This window comes from Neoarius graeffei, chromosome 9, assembly GCF_027579695.1.
Source record: "Neoarius graeffei isolate fNeoGra1 chromosome 9, fNeoGra1.pri, whole genome shotgun sequence".
Taxonomy (NCBI): Eukaryota; Metazoa; Chordata; class Actinopteri; order Siluriformes; family Ariidae; genus Neoarius; species Neoarius graeffei.
The window spans coordinates 82257918-82284778 of NC_083577.1; the positions used below are offsets into that span (position 1 = coordinate 82257918).

The window sequence follows — 26861 nt, forward strand, 5'->3', positions numbered from 1 at the left end:
TTAGATTCCCAAGCGCTGGCTCCTTGAAAAGTTTTTGTGACGTCACGGGTCACGTGACCACCTAGCTCATTAGCGAATCCTTGTTTTACGCTGATGTATAAAAAAGTTGAATAATGTGGTGATTTTCACATTTTTGACGCCCTGCAGTGATTTAGATGGCATTTCTTATGTCCTTCATACATAATTATACCCAGAAAAAAATCCATGTCCCATATCCTTTAAATAGGAAACCAATAACCCAACATTTTTTAAAAAACCTTAAGTTGTGTGGCCAGTGCACAGATTCATTTATAAAAGTTTACAGTTGAGTTTTTGAGTTAAGATTTTTTTTTATTTACTTTAGCATCTATACTCAATAAAGCTTATGAAACAAACAAACAAAAGGAAAATAGCTAAATGCTCAATAATACAAAAAAAAAAAATCAGTGACACGTTAAACATCTCAGGCAAAACAGTAACAGAGTGGCTATTGTTCGGTTCAAAAACAAAAGTTAAATAAATTACAGCTTGAGTGATATGAATGAAGGCAGAGATGCTCTTTTTTAGCATTATACTGTAAACGGCAGTGCAAAAGTAAACAACGACGACAGAAAAAAAAAAACAAGAAAGACTAACATAAAACTAAAAGTTGCTTGTATTATCTCTGTGGTTGATAGTGGATAAGAATACGATGCTAGTGGAATATAAAATACAGCCTTTTTTGGCAAATTGTCATCTTTTTTTCCCCTCCAAATTCTTCCACAACAGTGCAAGTAAGGAATGCCAGCGACTGCCAGTGCAATTAATCAAAAAAGAAGCACAGACAATATTGCTAAAGGAAAGACGTCGTTTTCGGACAGTTCTAAAAATCAAAAGCTGTGTTAGAAGTAAACTGGAGCTCTAAAGCGACTTTCTCCTTTCCAGCTCTTGCTACAATAACAGTCTCTGTGAAAGCTAGGTCACATAGCTGTCGTCTTTTTTTTTTTTTTTTTTTTTTTTTTTTTTAAATGCCCTCTGTGCCATCTTTGGATGCCAAAATGTGTCCCACTGTACGTTTTAAAATAAATACATTGTGCCTCTAAGAGAGCACTGTGCCGTGCGGTCCCTTTTTTTTTGTTGTTTTTTTGTTTGTTTCATTTTCCTGGATCTCCAGACGAGGCATCCGCTGGACATTATAAAGGCCTTTGAGATTCTTCCATACGAAGAGAGTTTAAATGTCCGCTTTAATTTTGTCCAAAGAGTTGTCGATTTTTGTCAGAGTCTTTTTGATGCGCAAAGCCGTGAGCCTCGCCGATGGGTTCTGGTACCAACACTCTTTCATGAGTTTGGCGATGGATGTTAAAGTCTGAAAAACAGAGAAAATATCAGGAATCAAAATCAATGAAGCAAATGAATCAAGACTTATTCAATATCGAGATCGTGAGCCAACTGAGGTTGAGGCAAGGTTTCTGCTCTGACCGTCCGACGCGCCAATAAATATCTCCTTTATAATCTGAATACTGATCTCAAATTATTTTTTCAAGTGGTTGAATGACAATCTTTCGACTTTAAATACTGGCAAATGTAAATTGTTAATATTCGGTAGTACATGCAAGCTTGGCTCTTTTAGTAATATTTCATTGGAAGTTAATGGGCAGCCACTTAAGTGCAAAGAATCTTTTAAATATTTAGCTCATCTCATTATCTGTAGCCGCTTTATCCTTCTACAGGGTCGCAGGCGAGCTGGAGCCTATCCCAGCTGACTACGGGCGAAAGGCGGGGTACACCCTGGACAAGTCACCAGGTCATCACAGGGCTGACACATAGACACAGACAACCATTCACACTCACATTCACACCTACGCTCAATTTAGAGTCACCAGTTAACCTAACCTGCATGTCTTTGGACTGTGGGGGAAACCGGAGCACCCGGAGGAAACCCACGCGGACACGGGGAGAACATGCAAACTCCGCACAGAAAGGCCCTCGCCGGCCCCGGGGCTCGAACCCAGAACCTTCTTGCTGTGAGGCGACAGCGCTAACCACTACACCACCGTGCCGCCTAAATATTTAGCTGTTACACTAAATGAAAATATAACCTGGTCTGATCATATGGATGCCCCAAGCACAAAAGTCTTGGTGTATTGCGCTGCATTAAAGCTAGACTGCCTTTCAGATCTTTCCAGTGTCGGTCATAAAAAGAATTTTCCCCGACACCCAATTATTTTTGTTTAGTGACCGAAAGCTACTGAATTCGAATCACAGACTTCCAATTTTATTTAGTTTTTTTTTTAATAGAACAATTAATGAATTTAAGGCCATGTGGCCCTAAATTCTCTGCTATTTTTTCCTGCTTCACCATGACGCAATACAAGATACTACATCACGCATCACGTGGTGGGCTTTCCCTGTTCACACAAGGCATTGTGGGATACAAATTTGAAACACGAGAGAAAAATGGAGGACGTGAGTGTGCGAATGAAACGTGAAAGACCGACTACAGTAACGGAAAGAAAGCGAGAAGAAAAGACGCTATGTTATATATGAAGGAAAGGAAACGCAGGACCAAACTAATAAATATCGGCGCTCAGTGAGCACCTCGGTGTGATCAGCTGTTCGTTTAGCGACAGAATGATGGAACTGTCAGTGCACGCTCAAAGGGAAACCTGTAGATGGCAGTAATGCAACACTGTGGATGCCAGCTGCTGTAAAACCCAAAAGAAGAAGGTAAACCTGTGCATGCGCACACGGACTTCCTCTGTCTGCTTGACTGCGCGAAGCGAGCGATTTCATGCACATTATTTGCTTTAATCCCCTCAAATTAAATAACTTCCCAGCCACAGAATGACCCGATATTTTGTCAGATATTACAGAAATAAACATATATCACAATGACCACATTTCAGACGGAACCAAATTTCACCGATTTTATGAAATCAAAAGGCCGTCTAGCTTTAAACATCTACTACTGCTTGGCGCTCACTTGAAGCTTTACAATAGCCTTATTTATATTACCGTGTTTTGATAATGCGCATTTAGTACGGGGTGATAAAAATAATGACATTCCTACAACATCTTCAATTATACATACGGGCCACTTTTTCCATGGAATAAAAACATGTATTCTGTTCCCTTCTAGTGGGTTTACTGACAGGATGCAATATTGTTAGCACATTGCTTATCCTCCGTGTATTACGCCACTCTCCCCAATAGAGAACAAGCATGCAATACTGTTATAATATTGCACGTTGTCAAGACAACACGACGTCACACGTTGGAGACGTAAAACTTCCGCGTTAACGAGCAACAGTGACAATTTGTAAACAAACATGGCTGGCAGGTTTGCTCCGTTAAAACGGAAGATATGGCTGCCAGGTGGCTTCATTGTGTGTAGCTGTCGATGTTGATTTTAAAAGTAACTAAATTACACAGGAAAAAAAATAATATTCAGCATTGGCCTTCACTAATGCTACGCCGGCTGGAAGGCAACTGGACTGCCCGCTAACAGCACAGAGTCACGGGTAAGTTAGCGCTGGCCTTTGCTAGCACTATGCCAGCTGGAACATAACTGGACTGCCGCGCTAACAGCACCGAGTCACAGGTAAGCTAGCGTTGGTCTTCAACACTATGCCGGCTAGAAGGTCATTAGACTGCCACACTAACAGCACCAAATCACGGGTAAGTTAGCATTGGCCTTTGCTAACGCTATGCCAGCTGGAACGTAACTGAACTGCCACGCTAACAGCATCGAGTCACGGGTAAGCTAGCGTTGGCCTTCATCAACACAACGCCAGCTAGAAGGTAACTAGACTGCCACGCTAACAGCACCAAGTCATGGGTAAGTCAGCATTGGCCTTTGCTAATGCTATGCCAGCTGGAACATAACCGGACTGCCGCGCTAACAGCACCGAGTCACAGATAAGCTAGTGTTGATGAAGGTCAATGCTACACCGGCTAGAAGGTTACTAGACTGCCGCACTAACAGCACCGAATTGCGGGCAAGTTAGCGTTGGCCTTTGAGAACGCTGATATGTAGTGTGTGTGTGTGTGTGTGTGTGTGTGTGTGTATAATAATAGCTTTTTTTCATGGTCTATCAGATATATTCCATTCAGCTAGCAGGATATATCTGATAGACCACTCAAAGCCAGCCAATATTATTTAAATATTACAAAATAATGCTGGGCGGCACGGTGGTGTAGTGGTTAGCGCTGTCGCCTCACAGCAAGAAGGTCCGGGTTCGAGCCCCGTGGCCGGCGAGGGCCTTTCTGTGCGGAGTTTGCATGTTCTCCCCGTGTCCGCGTGGGTTTCCTCCGGGTGCTCCGGTTTCCCCCACAGTCCAAAGACATGCAGGTTAGGTTAACTGGTGACTCTAAATTGAGCGTAGGTGTGAATGTGAGTGTGAATGGTTGTCTGTGTCTATGTGTCAGCCCTGTGATGACCTGGCGACTTGTCCAGGGTGTACCCCGCCTTTCGCCCGTAGTCAGCTGGGATAGGCTCCAGCTTGCCTGCGACCCTGTAGAAGGATAAAGCGGCTAGAGATAATGAGATGAGATGAAAATAATGCTGCAAGATCTATTTTAGGCCAACCCAAGTACTTTTCTGCCACTCAAGCCATTCATCAGTTAAAATTGGAACCTCTAGCTATCCACCGTCGCCATCGCTGTTTTAATGCCTTAGGAATATGATAGATTTTAAATTTTACTAGGAACTGTAGTATCCATAATGATACACGCCGCTGTCAGGATTTACACTTGCCACATGCGCGCACTAATTGGGGCAAAGTGTTTTATATTTCACGCAGCCGCTAAGTGGAATAATTTAGAAATTACTATAAGACAGGCATCTTGCCTTCATGATTTAAAAATCGTTTCTAAAATGAACTTAATTTTTTTTCATATACATCACATATATTTTGCATGGTTTTAGAAATATTTTGCTCTTAGTTTTTATTTGTATAATTCTTATTATTTCTTTATTAGACAGATATGATTATATCTCTGAAAAACACCGTGGTGATGACAGCCTTCTGTAGAAACACTGTTATAAATAAATAAAAATAAATAAAAGCCTAGTAGTTGCTGGTTACGGCTCTATTTTGCCAATCTACATTTCTTAACCTGAAGGCTCATCATCAAGTACCTGCATGAAAAGCAGTGCAAAATGTTGAAGCTAAAGGTGGTGTTTACATTAGACCGTATCCATCTCGTTTTCGTCGCGGATGCACTGTCCGTGCACATTAAAACGCCGGGAAACGACTCCACAGGCGGAACAACTTGAATCCGCCAGGGCCCACGTATTCACCCCAGTACGTATCTGATCCGGTGCTGTGTAAACATTGAGGAACGAGGATACGCTGTGCTGAGCTCTAGCTGACGTCGTCATTGGACAACGTCACTGTGACATCCACCTTCCTGATTCGCTGGCGTTGGTTATGAATATAATGCTTTGCTTTGTTATTCTTAATGTTGTTCATGGTAAGATGCAAATACTGCCCATTGTGTAGTTATGATTGTCTTTAGGCTTGCCATCCTTCCACTTGCAAGTGGTAACTGACTTGCGCATGCCCGATATGCACTGGGATCACACACACAGCGGCTCAGTCCCGAATCACTGCTCGTGCGCTTCACTCGCGCGCTCTGTGAGCTGCGCAGGGCCGGAGTGCGCACCCTCCAGAGGGCACTCGCTGTTCAGGGCGGAGTGATTTGGAGCGCAGGATGCCTGCGGAGCCGAGCCACTGAGGAGGAATTTACACATTACACAGGCTTTCGTCTAAACGGGGGAACAGGGGCGCTGCGCCCTCTTACTCTCGGCGTGCGCCCCCTTACCGACTCCGTGAAAACATCCCAGCAACACTACGTGACAATGTGTCTGATCATCAAATACGTTATAATTGCTCCAAAAATATTCCAATCATAGTAGATACACCGCCAGACAGTCCAAACACAATCCGAATTGGCGTTTTCCAGACTGAGGCGCCATGTTGTTTAGTTGTTTACTTGTCGCGGCTGCTCTCGCGAGATTTGACATGGCTTACATACAAGGTCAGCTGACTTGTAGCGCGAGATTTCTCAAGACTGAATGACCTTTCACCCACCGGCGCGGGAGCTTTTGACAGAAGTAGTTCGCGAGTTGTTTTTGTTGACACTTGGGCATTTAAAGATGTCATCCCGCGGCACGAAGCGGAAGAAAGCCAAAGACTGTCCGGGGCAGAAGAAGATTAGGCCAAATAAAAAAAAAAAAATAGTGTGTTTCCGGTAACCCGACCGATCGAGAATTTCCGCGTCGAAATTGCCGACCGTAAAGTTTTTATTACAAATTTCCCTCGATATTTTAGTGTAAGCGGCTTTAGTTTGTCATAATTTTTTGTTTCAACACATTCAAGTTGTGAAAGAAACGATAAAAAGTAAAATGTTTCGCCACTTCTATCAGCCCTCCTGCATAAACTGAGCCGAGCCGCCATTTTGAATCCTCATTCAAGGCTGTAATGCAAATTGCTTCCTTTTCAGTATACAAGTGCACTTCCATGGCAGGGAAAAACACTACATTTTGCCGCCTATGTAGTCCCCTATTTATACAAATAGGAGTCATTCAGGATTCAGCCATGTTTTTGCTCGACCCAAGTTCTACAGTAGGCTACGCTAGGCCGTCTGCTTTTAATGGAAGTAGCCTAGCCTAGGACGTTATTTTCACGTTATTTCTTGATAAGGTGTTTTCACGTTATTACATGAAAATATCATGAAATATCGCTTCCGTAGATCATAACTCAAACTCTCGCGATATTTTTTTTATTCGTTTAAAGATTTAAAACACTTATTTTATTATGATGTGTGGTATAAAGGATTTTGTGCCAAAATACTATTTTGTAAGATGTTTACTTGTGTTAATTTTTTTTGAACAAAATAAAAAAAATTAAGAAAAAAAAAACAACAACAACAAAAAAAAAAACTTTCCTACCTACCGACCTTATTTTAGTATTTCATGTTACCGGAAACACACTTTTTTTTTTTTGGCCTTACTTCTTTCTTTTTCAATGTTGACAGACAATTTGTTACAATTTCCCTCTCAGATAGCCTCAGAATGTCCCATTGGAGCATTTTTCAAAGGCTTTGCACGGCGGGGGGGACAACCGGCACCATATCTCCCCCCGCCCCCGCGCCATGGTGAGCGCCCTCATACTATTGCCGCTTTTCCACTACAAACGCGGCTGAGTCGGGCTGAGCCGTGCCGTGCTGAGTCGAGCTGAGCGGGGCTGTTGGAGTTGCATTTCGACTACAACCGCGCTGAACCGTGCTGGCTGGAAGTGGGTGGACACATTGGGTGGAGTTAGCGAAAGTGGGTGGATGTCACGTGATGTCGTTAAGCAGCGCAAACAGTGACATCAGTGATCTTTTAAGCGGTAGTCTCACGACCCGAATAGTAAACAATAAACATGGAGGACATGGAGTCGTTAGTGTTGCTGGTCTTGGTTCTGTGGCTTGTTGTCACCGACAACGCCAACAGATACTGGCAAGAGCGTATAGATGAGGCGAGGCGCATAAGGCTTCAGAAATTCTCGTAATTCGTAATTATTCTTCTTCCGGGTTTGCGGTGTTTACAGATCCCAGCGTGCTCGCGGGGCGTGTGTGGGCATGTGAGGACACTCCTCCTCACCAATCAGTGCACAGGGGAGTGTCTGCTCACGCCCCCAACCTCACTCGGCTCGCTTTGGCTCGCTTCAGCCCCACTCCAAAACCGTGCGAGTTTTAGGGGCTAAGCAGGGCTGAAGCGAGCCGAGTCGTGCTGTTTTTTGGTAGTCGAAACGCGAGCCGTGTCGGGCTGAAGTGAGCTGAAGCGAGCTGAAGTGAGCTGAAAAAGGGTAGTGGAAAAGGGCCATAAATTTTTCTAGAAAAAACCCTGCATTACACATTTACACATTTCAACTTACGTGTCGTCTAATTAGTCATGTGATTAGCGTATCCGTGTATTGGCGTTGCTGTGTGCACGCGAATCGTGTATTGGCGTTGCTGTGTGCACGCGAATCGTTTTAAAAACGTTAATCTGATGATCCGCTGATCCGGTCTAATGTAAACCCCACCTAATATAGCATCATAACGTTCAAAATCCATGGTTCCTTAGACTTTCAGGGGTTCAGCTGAGTCAGATTTGTTTCTTGTATAATTCAGAAACTCAAGGATGAATCATAGATTTTTAGGATTACAAAATTTTATCGTTCTAAATGGAACAGAGACAGACACTCAAGTACAGCCAAGATTGTAAATTCATGTTTTACTCAGATCCCCCCTCCCTTACAGAATATCAATATTGCCTTCCATGATTAGGAAATTAAAATGAGGAAAAACACTCAAGGACCCCAAAATGTTCAACATTTCAACTGATTGCATTCAAATATATACTCACTGAATCTGAGAACCATCTGTTGGGGATGTTGGGTCTTTGCTGGTCTATACACACCACCTTTTTCATGTCCTCAAAGCTGGGGTCACTAGGCACTACGTCATGGAAGGGAGGTTTGTAGTCCTCTACAATACCTGCATAGTCAAATTAAAATAAATTATCTCTCTTTTATAAAATGAAACACATTTTTCTTCCCAATTATCACATTTGTGATTCAGATTCCCAAATAAGCAGTAGAGTAATTACCAAAGCTGAACTGTGCTAATTTGTCTAATGCGTAGCTTATGCAGGTGGATTATGAAACGGAAAAATGCGCACCGGGTCGCGCTTCACTGCTGATAGACTCTATTAATAGCAGGCTAAAGCCGTGCACAAGAGAAAAATCGGCGTCTATTTCAGATACTGCACTCAGACACGAGTGATGGCACGACTGTCAAATGACTGATCTACAATATGCTTTCAGTCTCAGCTATTAATAATGCTAGAACATCATGCTGAGACAGAAACCCCACACACACACCCCTGATCAAGTATTTCAGTTTCCTTTCTACATTCCCCGTTTCAGCTCAGCATTTTGTACTTCAAATGAAATCCCAAACACATCTTAAGTTAATGCATTCAACAAGGCACAGAATACCACGGATTCATGATGAACATTAAAGTGTCAAATGCTACAACATATAAATGCTCCAGCTTCATTTTAGGTATTTTCATTAAAAAAAAGTATGAAAAGAACACCTAAAGTCACTCAGTTTTCATCCCTAGAACTACTTTCCTAACCCCTGCCCAAGCGTACTCTGCATTCCAAGCTTAGCATGACCTCCATAAATATGGCTTGATTAAATATTTCAACTTAATGTTGTAAAATTGTTGTATACTGCAGATTTTACACTCCCCATTCCAACAAATAGTTTGGATGTTGCATTTTTTTTATTGCTTTGCGCAAACTTAACACAAAAGTATGGCTTGGGGATCAATCAAACGCGTTTAGCCAGGAGTTATTTGGGGAACGGATTTGCAATAAACAACATACCCACCTGCTGTTCTGGTCTGTGCCCACAGGGGAACTATAACTCACTAATGACGAGATTGCAAGAACGTAAGAAATGTACCAAACCCGCTCAGGGAGGGGGGGGACCCACATCACACACCAGTAGCATTCCTGACTGCTTTGATTTCAGAGAAAATGTCTGTCTGCAAACATTCAAGCTTTTCTGAGAAGGTGTAGTTTTATAACCATGGAATGATGAGCATTTTTGGTAGCTAGTAATTTAACCGGCTTAAAATTCTGCCAGAAATCTGGGCGGCACGGTGGTGTAGTGGTTAGCGCTGTCGCCTCACAGCAAGAAGGTCCGGGTTCGAGCCCCGTGGCCGACGAGGGCCTTTCTGTGCGGAGTTTGCATGTTCTCCCCGTGGGTTTCCTCCGGGTGCTCCGGTTTCCCCCACAGTCCAAAGACATGCAGGTTAGGTGAACTGGTGACTCTAAATTGAGCGTAGGTGTGAATGTGAGTGTGAATGGTTGTCTGTGTCTATGTGTCAGCCCTGTGATGACCTGGCGACTTGTCCAGGGTGTACCCCGCCTTTCGCCCGTAGTCAGCTGGGATAGGCTCCAGCTTGCCTGCAACCCTGTAGAACAGGATAAAGCGGCTAGAGATAATGAGATGAGATGAGAAAATTCTGCCAGAAATCTTGTCAAATTTGATCATGCTAACTGGCTGATTGGTATTAACAGTGATGATGATAAACATGTTTGATTATGGAAAAACTCTGGTCAGGCTAGCTCAGATAAAATAGCTAACTCGCATTAAATCATGAACATTTTTTATGATGAGGTAAAAGTCCTGTCAGAAGAAGAAACCTTTATTTGTCACATGCACACTTCAAGCACAGTGAAATTCATCCTCTGCATTTAACCCATCTGAAGCAGTGAACACCCAGAGCAGTGTGCAGCCACACCAGAGCGCCCGGGGAGCAGTCAGGGGTTCGGTACCTTGCTCAAGGGCACCTCAGCCCAAGGCCGCCCCACGTCAACCTAACTGCATGTCTTTGGACTGTGGGGGAAACCGGAGCACCCGGAGGAAATCCATGCAGACACTGGGAGAACACGCAAACTCCACACAAATAGGCCCTCGCCGGCCGCTGGGCTCGAACCCAGAACCTTCTTGCTGTGAGGCGACAGCGCTAACCACTACACCACCGTGCCGCCCTGTCAGGTTCTCATTAACTTGCTGATGATTGTTAACACGGAGTATTGGGTCAATTTATGATTACGAGGTAGAAATCCTGTCATAAATCCAGACACGTTAGCTCATGCTGGTTAGCTAGCTAGTACCAACATTGAAAACTGTGGAAATGTATGATTATTACTTAATCCTGTCAGTTTAGCTTGGTTAGTAGCCTGCTAGCTTCAACATTTAAGTTTATTATTAGGAGTTAAAAATCCTGTCAGAAATCCTGTCAGGTTCTCTCATTTACTTGCTGACAAGTGTTAACACTGATGCCCCTTTTCCATCAAAGCAGTTCCAGGGCTGGTTCGGGGCCAGTGCTTAGTTTGGAACCGGGTTTTCTGTTTCCACTGACAAAGAACTGGCTCTGGGGCCAGAAAAACCGGTTCCAGGCTAGCACCAGCTCTTTGCTGGGCCAGAGGAAAGAACCGCTTACGTCAGCGGGGGGCGGAGTTGTTAAGACCAACAACAATAATAAGACCGCGAAAGATCGCCATTTTTAAGCGACGAGAAGCAGCAGCTGTACAAACGCGAAGTCAGCCATTATTATTATTGTTGTTGCTGCTTCTTCCGCGTTGTTTTTGCTTCGATATTCGCGCCAAGGTTTATGCAAACGTAGCGATGTAACTGACGTATACAGCGACGTAACTGACGTATACAGCGACGTAACTGACGTGGCTTCCCTTAGCACCGCGAGCTATGGAAAAGCAAACTGGTTCTCAGCTGGCTCGCAAGTTGAACGAGTTGTGAACCAGCACCAGCCCCGAACCAGCCCTGGAACTGATTTGGTGGAAAAGGGGTATGAGTATTATGAAAATTTATGATGAGACAGAAATCCTGTCAAGTTAGCGCATATTAACTAGCTACTGTAGCTAGTACAAACATTGAAGATTGTGGAAATGTATGATTATTACTTAAAAAGCCCGTCAGTTTATCATGTTTAATAGCTTGCTATTTTCAACATTTAAGATTATAAAAGTTTATTATGAGGAGCAGGGCTTTGAACCGGTTCAAGGAACGAAAACCGGGAACTTTTTCTATTTCACATGGAACAGAAACGAAACCAGAAACTTTATTATTTTTTATGTTCCGGAACAGAAACGCTTATTAAAAATAATGGTAACCGGTTAATACCGGTTTTTATTTCGTTCCTCAAAGTTTCCGTAGCCTACAAATAAAAAAGTCATTCTTCTCCTGCGCAAGTTTCTATGACCCGCTGGGGTTCACTTCCTGTGTGACGTTCGCTGATTGAATGGAGAGAGCGGGAAGGTGGACTGCCATCACGTCTCCATTACTGAGTGTCTGAGCAAAGAAGAGCCTGAACGTTGCAACCTCCCTATTGGCTGTTTATTGGCTGTTTGTAAAAATGTATCATCAGTTGTTGCCCTTCCCACGGGAATCATCGCGGGCTCGAGAGACGAGACCTGACGAGTTAGTTCGTTGGTAGCAGAACAAAATGTCTGGACACAAATCGGGTTTTCAGAAAAGGAAAGAAAATAAACGGAGGGTCGAAAATACAAAAAAGGAGGCAGAAAATGCAAAACGAGTTTTAAGGTAGGACAAATGGTTACTTTTCTGAGGCAGCCCGCCGTGGCTGCAGGCTTTCAGTTGTCATTGAATGGTTACTTTTCTGAGGCAGCCCGCCGTGGCTGCCTGCAGGCTGATTGATTATAGCCCATTTAGTTAAAATAGTTCATATAAAATGTTTATAGTTATGTGATGGTTGTCCTGATTTAGACTGGTGTTTTTTTTGTGGGGGGGGGGGTTGCGCAATGTTGCACCCGGGTCCAGATTAGGGCAGAACCGGCCCTGGCTACATTTCAGGTGTAGTTTGTTTTATGTATGTATGTACTTGCATAGATGTGTACTTGGTCTTCCAATATGGCGCCTAACAAACTCTCGCGGCGCGGTGACGTCATGCAGTAGCCCTCTATAGGGCCTGACTAGCCTTTGGTAACACACTAAACGAATTATCTTTCATTTTTGGCACTTTTTCTGTTTGTGTAGATGGGAAGACATACTGAGAATCCAAATCGCCAACATTTGAAATAATAATTGCTTTGAATTATTTCTTGTCTTATTTAATGAAGGTTGTAATAGAATTAGCCTACATTTGGCTTAAGCTGGATGAGACAGAGACATAATTTTATAGCCATTTGTTAAACAGCTGACAGGGAACGCAATTAACCGTTCCGGGAACGAAATTTTTTTGTTCTAACCGGTTCGGGAACGTCTATTTAATGGTGGAACCCAAAACCGGAAACGTTAAAATTCCGTTTCTGTTCGGAACGAACCAATAGGAAAAAAATTCTGGTTCAAAGCCCTGATTAGGAGTAAAACAGACAGAAATGCTGTCAGGTTATCCCATTCAGTTGCTGACGAGTGTTAACACAGAGTATTAGGTCAATTTATGATTACGAAGAAGAAATCCTGTCAGAAATCCAGACACATTAGCGCAAATGACTAGCTAGCTAGTACCAACACTGAAGATTGTGGAAATGTATGATAACTTAAACTCCTGTCAAAAATCCTGTCAGTTTAGCATGTTTAGTAGCTTGCTAGTTTCAACATTAAAAGTTTATTATTATTATTAGGAGTTAAATGTACCGGCAGAAATCCGTACAAGTTAGCTAATATTAACGACCTAGTTAGTACAAACATTGAAGATATGATAGTTACTGAAAAAATCCTGTCAGTTTAACTTGTTTACTTGCTTGCTAGCGTCAACATTTAAGTTTATTATTAGGAGTTAAAAATCCTGTCAGGTTCTCTTCATTTACTTGCTGACAAGTGTTAACACCGAGTATTATAAAAATTTATAAGGAGATAAAAATCCTGTCAGAAATCCAGACAAGTTAGCTCATGTTAACTAGCTAGCTAGCACAAACATTGAAGATTGTGGAAATGCATGATTATTACTTAAAAATCCTGTCAGTTTATCACGTTTAATAGCTTGCTATTTTCATCATTTAAGATTATAAAAGTTTATTATTAGGAGTAAAACGTACTGGCAGAAATGCTGACAGGTTATCCCATTTACTTGCTGATGATTGTTAACAGAGTATTAGGTCAATTTATGATTACGAAGAAGAAATCCTGTCAGAAATCCAGACACATTAGCGCAAATGACTAGCTAGTACCAACATTGAAGATTGTGGAAACGCATTAAAAATCCCTGTCGGTTTATCATGTTTAGTAGCTTGATAGTTTCAACATTTAAGTTTATTATTAAGAGTTAAAAGTCCTGTCAGAAATCCTGTCAGGTTCCCATTAATTTGCTGATGAGTGTCAACACTGAGAATGTTAGGTCAATTTATGATTACGAGGTAGAAATCCAGAACACGTTAGCTCATATTAACTAGCTAGGTAATACCAACACTGAAGATTGTGGAAATGTATGATTATTACTTAAAAATCCTGTCAGTTTAATAGCTTGCTAGTTTCAAGATTTTTTATTATTTATTATTAGGAGTTAAAAGTACTGACAGAAATCGTGTCAGGTTAGCTCATGTTAACTAGCGGGCAGGTGTTAACCATGAAGACTGATAATTAATGATACGTGAAAAATCCTCTAAGAAATCCTATCAGATTAACTCATGTTAACTAGCTAACTAGTGTTAGCACCAAGTCAAAGTCCCTTCCTACGCCATGTGGCGCATAGGGCGGCGGCGATCTCCGTTTCCGTAGCCCTCGGCCTCTCGCCTATTACATAGCTAGGGTTACAGTGGGGGGTTAGTCCTCTGGTAACTGCGAGAGTTTGACTCCCCACTCGCATCTGCAGTGTGCCTTGCCAGACGGCAGTAGGTACCATTTTTATGATGGTCTTTGGTATGACCTGAATGTTAAAGGAACAGTCCACCGTACTTCCATCATGAAATATGCTCTTATCTGAATTGAGACGAGCTGCTCCGTACCTCTCCGAGCTTTGCGCGACCTCCCAGTCAGTCAGACGCAGTCAGACGCACTGTCACTCCTGTTAGCAATGTAGCTAGGCTCAGCATGGCCAACGGTATTTTTTGGGGCTGTAGTTAGATGCGACCAAACTCTTCCGCGTTTTTCCTGTTTATATAGGTTTATATGACCAGTGACATGAAACAAGTTCAGTTACACAAATTGAAACGTAGCGATTTTCTATGCTATGGAAAGTCCGCACTATAATGACAGGCGTACTAACACCTTCTGTGCGCTTCGGCAGCGCATTGATATCTGAGCTCTGTATCAATGCGCTGCCGAAGCGCACAGAAGGTGTTAGTACGCCTGTCATTATAGTGCGGACTTTCCATAGCATAGAAAATCGCTACGTTTCAATTTGTGTAACTGAACTTGTTTCATATCACTGGTCATATAAACCTATGCAAACAGGAAAAACGCGGAAGAGTTTGGTCGCATCTAACTACAGCCCCAAAAAATACCATTGGCCATACTGAGCCTAGCTACATTGCTAACAGGAGTGACAGCGCGTCTGACTGCGTCTGACTGACTGGGAGGTCGCGCAAAGCTTGGAGAGGTACGGAGCAGCTCGTCTCAATTCAGATAAGAGCATATTTCATTACGGAAGTACGGTGGACTGTTCCTTTAACACTAAAGATGCTAAAAATTTAGGATTCGTGTCAGGTTAGCTTGTGTTAACATTGAAGACTATGATAATTCATCTCTCATCTCATTATCTCTAGCCGCTTTATCCTTCTACAGGGTCGCAGGCAAGCTGGAGCCTATCCCAGCTGACTACGGGCGAAAGGCGGGGTACACCCTGGCAGCGCTCGAAACTAACGGTGTCCCGATGTCCCGGGGACTATAAAAAATGTCATCGGGACACAAAATTATCATATCTGGGACAATCCTGGGACAATGGAAAAAAATAGATCTAGAAAAAAAGTTCTACATTAATATTATTTACAAAGCCGTAACACATACGTAGACATTCACCTAATTTGTCAATTTTAATTTTAAAACATTAACAGCGAAAAATACATAGTAGCTACACTTTCGATGCACCTGCATCCGTAGGCTACAGAGCAGCGCATCCTGTTCTAGAATCTTCGGCCGGAGTCCGCATTATATGGACTTGGAATGGAATTGCTACCGCACACGCTGCGCCGACTCTTGACAGAACAAAAATGCTGAAGTGGTTGAAGTGGACCGACCGCGGGGAAGAAACTGAAAGCCCAGACATAACGTCTCCGGGACCTTCAGGATCCAAAGTGTCATCGCCTGGTCTGCAGGCAACGCTAGCAACTGAATGAACTGAATGAACACTGTTAGACACGTTATAAAATACAACAGGAATGATATGGATGATATTGACGGAAGATACCGTTCAACAGAATAAGCGAGTTTTCTTGGTGTCTTTCTAGTTCAGAAAGTTTAGTCAGTAAGCAGCACAACTAGGCTCGGACCTGCCACTATGTTGATGTTCCACCCACGTTTCGGCAGCGAAAGTTCATAAAATGGATAACGGAAAGTTCATAAAATGGATAATGGAAAGTTCATAAAAATGGGAAAGTTCATAAAAATGGATAACGGTAATGGATAACGGAAAGTTCATAAAAATGGATAACGGTCTCATCTCATCTCATTATCTGTAGCTGCTTTATCCTGTTCTACAGGGTCGCAGGCAAGCTGGAGCCTATCCCAGCTGACTACGGGTGAAAGGCGGGGTACACCCTGGACAAGTCGCCAGGTCATCACAGGGCTATGGATAACGGTAATGGTGAAAATTATAAGTTGGCCTTATAAGTGCCAACAGATATTCAAGGTATAAGTAGATGAAATGAACATAAAAGGGGTCTTATTTTCAACTAAAGTGTACTGCAGATGTAGGGAGTTGAAACATTTTCTGAATGAGCTAGTTGGCCCCTTTAAATAAATGGGTCATACAGTGAGATCGCCAAAGTTTAATAAACTGAAAATGCAATAACTGTAATTTTGAAGTAGATGATGTATAGGACATGTGTCGCTTGTGTCTTGTGACTTATTGTAAAAATGATATAAAGGGTTCAAAATCGCATAGTTACAAATATAACAGTAACTTCATATGATAATATTAACCACTGGTTATTTCAGAGAGGAAAAAAATGGGGACACTATTGCTTCCATTCGGGACAATACAACACAGAATTCGGGACCACTGGGGGACACAAAGAAAAAAAGTTAATTTCGAGCCCTGCACCCTGGACAAGTCGCCAGGTCATCACAGGGCTGACACATAGACACAGACAACCATTCACACTCACATTCACACCTACGCTCAATTTAGAGTCACCAGTTAACCTAACCTGCATGTCTTTGGACTGTGGGGGAAACCGGAGCACCCGGAGGAAACCCACACGGACACGGGGAGAACATGCAAACTCCACACAGAAAGGCCCTCGCTGGCCACGGGGCTCGAACCCGGACCTTCTTGCTGTGAGGTGACAGTGCTAACCACTACACCACCGTGCCGCCCCTATGATAATTCATAGAGTTAAAAATCTAATAAGAAATCCTGTCAGGCCTGCTCATGATACAGTAGCGCGTGTCCTAATTATGTCTACTGCTGTATTAAGATGAGGGAAAGGCTGATGTTCTCTTATTGAAAGAGCTAAAGCCATGAAGCAAGAAGCAAAAAAGGTTTGACCAGACAGACAGACAGACAGACCGACCGGAGGCATCTGTGGAGGTAAAAACTGACTGACCGTTGCTGACTGTGCGTCTGGCGATCTCCCATAGCACGAGGCCGAAAGCCCAAATGTCCACTCGTTTGTATGACTCAAAGCAGTCCACTTGAATGGAGTCATCCAGCACCTCAGGGGCCATGTACCGTTTGGTGCCCACTTTTGGGTTACTCCCCACATCCAGCTCGTTTGTGTCCTGGTAATGCATCACAGCCAAGCCTTAGGGGTCAAAAAGATCATAAATACATACTAGATTAACATTTATAGACCTCTATGCAGGTTAATGTGCGTGTTCAAAACTAGTCAGGACGCTTGAAGAGAGAAAAAGAAAATCATCTTTGAAATGATGCACGCTGCTGTCTCGTGGATATACAACAATAAAGTAACAAAAGGCAGAAGTGGAACTGAAAATCAATAAACTAACAAGCACAAGTAAAGCCCAAAGTCAACCCATCAACACGCAACCTGTGCTTTTCAAAAGCATCACATTTACTCAAGGACAACCAGAATTATTCAGCATATTTTCCAATTCTGTTTCCACGACAACCAATGGAAAAATTAAATTTGTCCCAGTGCGTAATGTCGTTTCTTTCACATGCTTGAAACTGGTTACAAAAAAGTTGTTTACTCAAAAACTCGCAGCACTCTTCCATCCCATCTCTGACCTCAGCAAAGCAAAGTTTCCCAGTATTCACAGCATGGTATGCACTTTAATGGATTTTTCATTAAGGCTTCCGAGTGAAGCTGGGCTGAATTTTTAGAGCCTAATGTGCACCTGATGTTCTGAGGAGCCAGAAGAGCCTCCCAACATAATCAGAATTATTTTTGTTTGTTTGTTTTTGTTTGTTTTTAAACCGGGACAGAGTGCTCTTGGTTTCTCTGTAGAGGGACATAGCACTAGATGCTATTATTAGTACGTCAGAACGGCAAAATGTTAGTAATGAATTGAGACGAGGAAAAACTGATATAAAAAAAAAAAAAGTCAAAGGGACTACGCAGTCACGGGCTTATTGACGTTGCCTATTAAAAATGAATAACTGACCTTGTGCTTTTTCCTTCCTTGCACTTGGTTAAAGCTAAATTTCCGATGATTAATGAAAGCTTGCTTTAGTTTTCCTTTTCTGCATTTGTTGTTTATTTTATAATGCTTGTATTCCTTAAACTGTATTTTCATGGGTGCAAGTATAAAATTTTCAAAAACCTGAAAAGTCTGACAAAGTCAAGGGGGTTACAAAGGGGGGTGAGCCCCACTTAGGGCTCGAAAAAAAATTTAAAGTTAAAATGGTCGTCTCTCATGCAATCTCATGCAAACATTTATAATATTAATAGTTATATGATTTGCATATTCACATCAAATGTTTAATACAGGGGCGGCACGGTGGTGTAGTGGTTAGCGCTGTCGCCTCACAGCAAGAAGGTCCGGGTTCGAGCCCCGTGGCCGGCGAAGGCCTTTCTGTGCGGAGTTTGCATGTTCTCCCCGTGTCCGCGTGGGTTTCCTCCGGGTGCTCCGGTTTCCCCCACAGTCCAAAGACATGCAGGTTAGGTTAACTGGTGACTCTAAATTGACCGTAGGTGTGAATGTGAGTGTGAATGGTTGTCTGTGTCTGTGTCAGCCCTGTGATGACCTGGCGACTTGTCCAGGGTGTACCCCGCCTTTCGCCCGTAGTCAGCTGGGATAGGCTCTAGCTTGCCTGCAACCCTGTAGAACAGGATAAAGCGGCTACAGATAATGAGATGTTTAATACATTTCGTCAATTCATCTGAAATAACAATATTTCAAGTACAAGGCTTGAGATTTCAAAATAGAGCCCTGCGCTCCCGCGAGAGTCCCGCGGGACCCGACGCAAAGCAGTGCGGCGCGGGACAAATTTTGAAAGCTCATTGCGGGCGCAGGCGGGAGGGGGAGTGCGCAATGCGGGAGCAGGTGGGAGAGGTGATAAGCTGCAGTCCCGCTAACTAAAAACGTATTTAAAATAACATTTATAAATTATTAATTTATGTCTATCATATATAATTTGTGCTGGATATTTTATTTGGCATTAATAAAAACATTTTAAGATGCCTAAATTTGCGGATGTGGTCTAATCTCGAGTACGTTTCCGATTCCTTTCCGCTCTTCCGTGTTTGAGATCTCCGATCATGGCAGAAGAGCAGAGCTCCTCTAGTGAAGCTCATAATGGGTATCTCTGTAAAGCCTCAGCTGCACATGCCGCCTGGCAACGCGCACCCTCGGTGAAGGATCGGTCAGTGGAGAGCTCAGCTAAGCTCAGCGTGTTTAATTCCCCAAGCCAATGACAAGAACTTTCGTGAGAAATAACGCGAACGTCTGCATCATGCGGGATTTGCGGGCGGGAGCGGGACAAAATATGGCAGGCGTGGGCAGGAGCAGGACTGAAAATCATAATTCTTTGCGGGAGCGGGACTGCACAATGCGGGAGCAGGACTGAAAATTCTGTCCCGCACAGATCTCTATTTCAAAACATCTAGCAGCTACTAATTTAAATGTTGAAACAACCATTTTTAATATGCTTTTGCTGTGATACCTTTTTTACAATATATACACAGCTTGAGTTAAAATAAGGGGCCACAGGCCATTATTAAAAAATGTTCTGTTTCCGGTCTACCGGCCGGGTGAGTGCCGTTTGTGCGGGTGAAATTTTTTTTTTAACGCCGGTTTTTTGACATTTTTTTCGGGTTTGTAAATCTAAAATCGAACTTGACATTTCCGCACTCCCAGGGCTTTCCACTAAGACTCATACTAGCCAGCCATGACAAATAAGTAGCCAGCCGGGGGGGAGTAAACACAAAGTAGACTCCTGTGCACGCAGTTCCCAGGATTAAATGTATTTTCCACAGACCATTTATTTATTCACTTTACTCAAATACAAAGTAAAATGGCAGTAAATCTTCTTTCTTTTCTTGCGTATTGCATCATGAGGCGTTCCTGGCTTGTAAATCTCTTATTTTTGGTGCATGACACATTCACGCAGCTGAGTGCACGCGCACAACGCATGTCGGAGCGCGGATGAGTTACTCTCCCTTGATCAACGGTTCAGTTTGACATTATTGTCAGTCCGTTAGATAAACATTTAATTTTATTAAAATCGAAAATTTAATATTTAGAGCCTGTGGGCTACAAAAATAGTCATTAAAGTAGCCGGCTGGACTTAATTGTGTGGCCGGCAGCCGGCGCTTGTGGAAAGCCCTGTCGAAACAGCTCTGCGCATGCGCCGTGCGGCACAAAAAAAATGGCAGCCACCATGAAGGAAGGAGATCCGGAGTTTTCAAACATTTGCTTAAGTGTGAAATCGCAAAATGGTATTCTGGCGAACAACAAAATAGTAAAGATTCAGAAAAACAAATCATTCAGTGATCATTTTAATAGTGTAATTTCATCCGAACTCGGCCTAACGCTCGATTCAGAACTACAAAAAGTCAGTGTGTCGGACATTTTAAGCACCTTTGTAAAAGTTTTGCAAATGTTGCAGTCAGCATTTAAAATGCTAACTTAGTTTTTGTACAAGTTTCAGTTGATTAAACCGTCATATTTTATTAAATGTGTCTGCTTTTGTAATAAAAAAAAGTACTGAAAGAAAAAGCAAACACAGCATTGCGATTTCTTATCCATCCATATATAATAAAAATAAATAAATAAATAAATAAATAAATCCCTCCATCCCGACTGAAATTTTTTTTGCCCACCTGGTGGACAGGAAACGGATTTTTTTTTAAGGATGGCCACATGTCTTGATGTCCTCAGAAACTCCTGGATTTTAGCAAATAACAAGATTCAGCTTTTTCCATATACAAAAATATCTATATTTTATAATCCATTACTGACTACAAATGAGTTTTCAACCCAACAACCACATTAGAAAAGATGATAAAAAGCTAACAAACTTGTTTCAAGACCTACTTTACTTTTATTTAATAATTGAAAGGTAATCAAATGTCAAAAAAAAAAAGTTTATAAAAGCAGATACGTGCGTGAAACAGGATATCACACATGTACCGTATAACACCATGAAACAACAGGCTAGTCAGGACCGCTCGTCGGTGAGCGGCGTATAAATTGAATGAGGTTTGTGGCGAAGACGAGATGAAAAGATTTGTCTCGTGCAGAGACTGTACCCGCGGTAACCCGGTAATACACAGAGTGAGACAGTGAGAGGGCCACCCCCCCGAAAATCTCAACGGATTTACGCGATTTGGAAAAATGACTTTCAGAACCGAAGAAACCGGAGCTTCCGGCACATGCCGGAAAACTTGCACCCAGGTATTTATGCTTTTTTTTTAATCTGGAAAAACAAAAAAATTATATCTGGCTATTATTATTATTGATTGTGCTGAATTGTCTTGGCCAGCCCTAAGGGTCCCATCTGCATCTCATCATTGCTGAGGAGTGTGCTCCCATCACCCAATCAAGCATCCAGCCAGAGCAGGTCATGATATATTTTACCATATTAACATGCCATTGTTGTGCGTCATGCCTGATGTAAAGACTCTCGTCTCTGCGAGCCTACCACACAGATTTAATACTTGTCATTTTTAGGGCATACCTAACAACATGTGTTTTCTTTCTCTCCCCCCCCCCCCCAATCTGTCCCTCTGAGTTACATGTTGGTCCTGGGATTGAGATGCTGGCCTCTTCTGCCCCTCGGACCTGCTTGATCCATCCTGGTGCCCTGTGTCTGGTCGGAGTTTTATCGCACCGCTCCTGTGAAGGACGGCCCCATGAGGACAGTTGAGGGTTATACCTGTTAAAACTGTTAATATTATAGTCAGGCTGTCTGTTGTTGCCCAAATGAGGATGGGTTCCCTTTTGAGTCTGGTTCCTCTCGAGGTTTCTTCCTCATGTCGTCTGAGGGAGTTTTTCCTTGCCACCGTCGCCACAGGCTTGCTCATTGGGGATAGATTAGGGATAAAATTAGCTCATGTTTTAAAGTCGTTCAAATTCTGTAAAGCTGCTTTGCGACAATGTTTATTGTTAAAAGCGCTATACAAATAAACTTGACTTGATTTGATTTGAATTATGCAGGACATATAACAAACATCACCACCTCCACCAACTTTGTCGGAGAAGGTCATGTTTTCGCATGTGTTTGTTTCTCTGTTCCCAACATAACTCAAAAAGTAGTGAATGGATTTTGATTGAATTTTGAGGAAAAGGTGGGACATGGGCCAAGAAATAATTTATTAGATTTTGATGGAAATCCAGATATATGTATAGCGCTTTTAACAAGAGACATTGTCGCAAAGCAGCTTTGCAGAAAATTTAAACATTAGCTATTGTTAGTTTTTTCTTTTTTATCAGACATCTAATTTTTTAGGTTTGTTTACTAGGGGTGTGCATTGGCACAGCCCTCACGATTCAATTCGATTACGATTCGGAGGGTAACGATTCGATTCAATCCGATTCTACGATGCATTGTGATGCGTTAAAATTTTACTGAAAGCAAGGCAAATTTTTCAGTAGTCATGAGGCAGTACAAGCAGTCAGATACTGAACAACATTTTATTGGCTGTTGTGTGTATCACTCCTGTTTTAAACAAAATAAAATTGAATGTTATAGAGTTTCAAATATGAAAAAGAAAACAAATTACAGCTTTTTAGTGCTTTGAATGAGACCAGATCTTTCTTTTTTACACACAGGTCTTGTCTACTTTCCCATCAACCTCATAGAATCCAAAATGTGCCCAGATGTCAGCTTTCCAAGCTTTGGATGCGTTAATAATAACCTGTCTCTCGCAGTCCTCTTCCTCCGCCTCAGCCATCTTGTTAAGCTAGTGCTCTCTCGACTGGTGTGCAGCTACAGACTGCGCATGTATGTGATGTTGCTCCGGAAATGCCCACGGAAGTTTTTTTTTTTTTTAATACGCTGACTCGATCTGGCATGTTGCCAAATCGATGCCGAATCGTCCATGCCCCGCATTGCGATGCATTGCCGAATCGATTATTGTTGACACCACTGTTGTTTACCTGACATGTTTCGACGTACGACTGTCGTCTTCCTCAGAGTGTCACCGGATGTTATTGGTGACGCATCTTTTATCAGCTGATGTTTCCGAAGGCGTGGCCTTCCTGTCTGGATTGACAGGTCGGTCACGCCTTCTACTGTCAGTTCATCCCCTGCAAGATGGCACTCCAGGTATGGGAGAGCATGTATGCTCCCCTCATCCCGGTTGATGGTCCTCGGGCTTCGCTTACGGATCTCCATGGCCTCCCTGATCCAGCGCTGATGTTTGTTATCTTCTGTGCGGATGACTCTGGCATTCCCCCAGTCCATAATATGATTTTCCCTTTTACAATGATCTGTTATGGCTGACTTATAATTTTCCTGTTGTGCCTTTTCTTTTATTGTTCGGGTTTGTCTTGTAGCTGTCTCCTTTTCGCACTCTTTCTTATGTTCATTTTTTCTTGTGTTGAAACTCCTTCCTGTCTCCCCAATGTAAAGTTTTATTGCATAATTGGCATGGAATCTCATATATGGTGTTGCATCTGTTGTCCGGATGTATTCTGTCTTTGGGATGAACCAGGATCTGACGGAGAGTTGCGTGTGGTTTGACAGGTGTGTTAATGTTGTATTTCCTCATTGCTCTTTGAATGCGTTCCGTTATTCCTCTGATGTATGGTAATGTCATTACTCCCCTGTGTTCTTGTTTGTTGGTTTGTTTTTTCTCTTTCTTCTGTGTTTTATTGTTTTTTCGGAAACATCAGCTGATAAAAGATGCGTCACCAATAACATCCGGTGACACTCTGAGGAAGACAACAGTCGTACGTCGAAACATGTCAGCTAAACAAACCTAAAAAATTAGATGTCTGATAAAAAAAGAAAAAACTAACAATATTCAATATAAGACATAATGAACGTAATCGGAAGATTAAACATTAGCTAATCTCATCCCCAATGAGCAAGCCTGTGGCGACGGTGGAAACTCCCTCAGACGACATGAGGAAGAAACCTTGAGAGGAACCAGACCCAAAAGGGAACCCATCCTCATCTGGGTGATAACAGATAGCGTGATTTATAAATAACCTGCTTCTATAGCGGTGTCCTATATACTCACAAAGTACAACTGTGTAACAAGGAAATTTAGTATAGTTTTGGCGTGAAGTCTATTTTGTTGAAGTTATCAACTGTTCATTGACGGGCCTACCAGCGGTCCTCAACCTTTTTTGCGGCACGGACCGGTTTGATGTCAGACAATATTTTCACGGACCGGCCTTTAAGGTGTGGTGGATAAACTGTGGTATTTTCTAAATATAGTAATAAACGTGAATCCACTGTGTACTCGTATGCAACTTTATTAGCAGCATCCTCGTAACATCGCGTCAGCAACATAACATGAGTAATGTCCTCTCTCCAACATTCTTGGTCGCTGAGATAAGCGTCTTGACATGCGTCAAGAGCAGAGCATGTGAGCGGAGCGGACGGATTTTGAAAAGAGCGCGGAGCGGGATTTTTTTTTTTTCCAAGGATGGGAAGGATGGAGCGAGGCAATGGCCCGCTCCAGTTTCGCCCCGTTACCGCTCACATCACGAGTCTGAAGCATGCCCAACGTGGCTCAGAATGAACGACAGCGGTGTTTGTTTGCCACCTGCGCTCCGCCTGCTCATGATGCGTTTAGAGGCGGCTCGGAAAAACGCGTTTCCACGTGTTAAAAATTAATTAAGTGGTTGTAATGGCTGTAAAAAGTGCGGGGGACAGACGGCAGAGATACGGGAAGTGCTCCGCGTCCGCTACGCGCATGCGTGCACATATTTTTTGAGCGAGCGTGGAGTGGAGCGGGATGCAATCTTGGTGGAGCGCTGAGCGGTAACGGGTGAAGCGGCGTGGTGCGACATTGAGCGGGGGGCGAGCGGAGCGACCACCTCCGTGAGCGAGGACCGAAATTCTCGCCGCTCCACTCCGCTCACATGCTCTGGTCAAGCGTGAGTTATAGACGGATGTAACGGAGAGAATCCGGTCATTTTTCAAAATCAAACATCGTTCAGACTCAGATAATGAATGAAACGGAAATAGTGCAGGTTATTTATTCTTTCTGTGTGGCCCGGTACCGGTCCGCGGCCCGGGGGTTGGGGGCCGCTGATGTAAACTGTAGTCCTCAGCCATCGTAGCAAAACTAAGTGTCCAGAGCGTCTTCCAAGTGCGACTTTCGACTGTCCATATGGGGCCGTCCTCCACATGGGCAACGTGATGAGACTCCAGCCAGAAGTAGGGCATCAGGATGGATCAGGCAGGTCCGAGGAGCAGAAGGTGTGTGGATCCAGAATTCCCCCCCCGTTCCCAAGGTCACTTAAAAAGTAGTGAATGGATTTTGATGAAATTTGGTGTACAGCTTTAGTATTATCCTCGGTTCAAGTTATTTGAATTTCATGTTGATAATATGTAGCTTGGCGGAGGTATGCACTCTACCGAGTGTCCTTCAATTCATTATTATTAGTAGCAGCAGCAGCAGCAGTATAAAAATAGACTGTGCTTAAATAGTAACACCCCCCCCAACCTATTCCTTTAATATTTTTCTGCTAATTAGTTTGAAACGAACTGTCTCCAGCCTTAGACACGTCCTTACCAAGGTCAGCAATGCAGCACTGTCCATTCTTATTCACCAAGATGTTCTTGCTCTTCAGGTCTCGATGAGCTATGGCTGGCTTGCCCTGCGTGCCGAAAATCTCTACATGCAGGTGCGCCAGGCCGCTTGCGATGGACAGCGCCATCCTCAGGCAAGCCGGGGCATCCAGCGTGCTCAGCTGCAGATAATCATACAGCGAGCCCATCTCGTGGTAATGCGTGATTAGCCATAGCTGAGTGCTGGAGTTACGAGACGTCATGTCAGATGCAATAAAGCCTGTAAGAAAAGGGAAAGAAAATTGATCTTCCATTACTAACGTGCTAATATTCTTATTTTGTAGTGCATTTAATCCTAACACAGCCAGCTGAACTGAACAGGACATACCTAGAATGTTCTCATGCCTCAGCAGCACTGTGTTGTAGATCTCAGTCTCACGGAACCAGGACTTCTCGTCTCGGGAGGAGAAGATCTTCACAGCAACGTTCTCACCCTGCCACTGACCTCTCCACACCTCCCCATAACGCCCTTTCCCTGAGAACCCACAGACAAACACATAGTTTAAGCTCATAGCTAGAAGCACTGCAGCCAGAAGGGATGTGTTTCAGTATGTGTACTTCCTCCACAGGAAACTTTAATAGGAACTCGAGAACTTTAGCCACATTTCCACTGCACAAACCACCAGGGGTCTGACTTTTGTTCTTGGACCATAGTTCAAAATGTTTAGCTACTGAAAGTAGGAACATTTCTTCCAACTCAGTTGCTCAAGTGACTCAAACCCAGACTTCACAGAATAACCAAGTTTATGATCAAATCATCTATCTATTAAATCCTGCATTTAGCCAACAATCTATTACTGAAGTGTGTTTTACATTCGGCGGTTTTGGCTTTTACGAGTAAAAATGTACCAACTCTTTTGTATTTGTTGGCTTGTGCATTAAAATTAAAACAAAAAAGAACAATTTCAGCATCCTTCATGTTTATGTTGTTGAAAGATCAACTCTGTTCTTTAGTTCATTACTCGTGGTATTTTACACTACCGTTCAAAAGTTTGGGGTC

General features: G+C 42.9%; 1 protein-coding gene across 5 annotated transcripts in view; it reads right to left on the reverse strand.

Annotated features, from left to right (window-relative positions):
* Positions 1-309: 309 nt before the first annotated feature.
* The window catches only part of LOC132892044 (activin receptor type-1-like), a 245534-nt gene continuing 218982 nt past the window's right edge, over positions 310-26861 (reverse strand). For 4 of the 5 annotated variants that reach the window (XM_060930371.1, XM_060930372.1, XM_060930370.1 and 1 more), the window contains 4 exons: positions 25806-26336; positions 17253-17450; positions 8357-8487; positions 310-1324 (listed from right to left, as the gene is read on the reverse strand). In XM_060930371.1, coding sequence (XP_060786354.1) covers positions 1190-1324; positions 8357-8487; positions 17253-17450; positions 25806-26336 — 995 coding nt within the window. In that variant the 3' untranslated portion in view covers positions 310-1189. The remainder of the gene's footprint in view (positions 1325-8356; positions 8488-17252; positions 17451-25805; positions 26337-26861) is intronic. The other variant, XM_060930373.1, reaches the window with a different exon arrangement.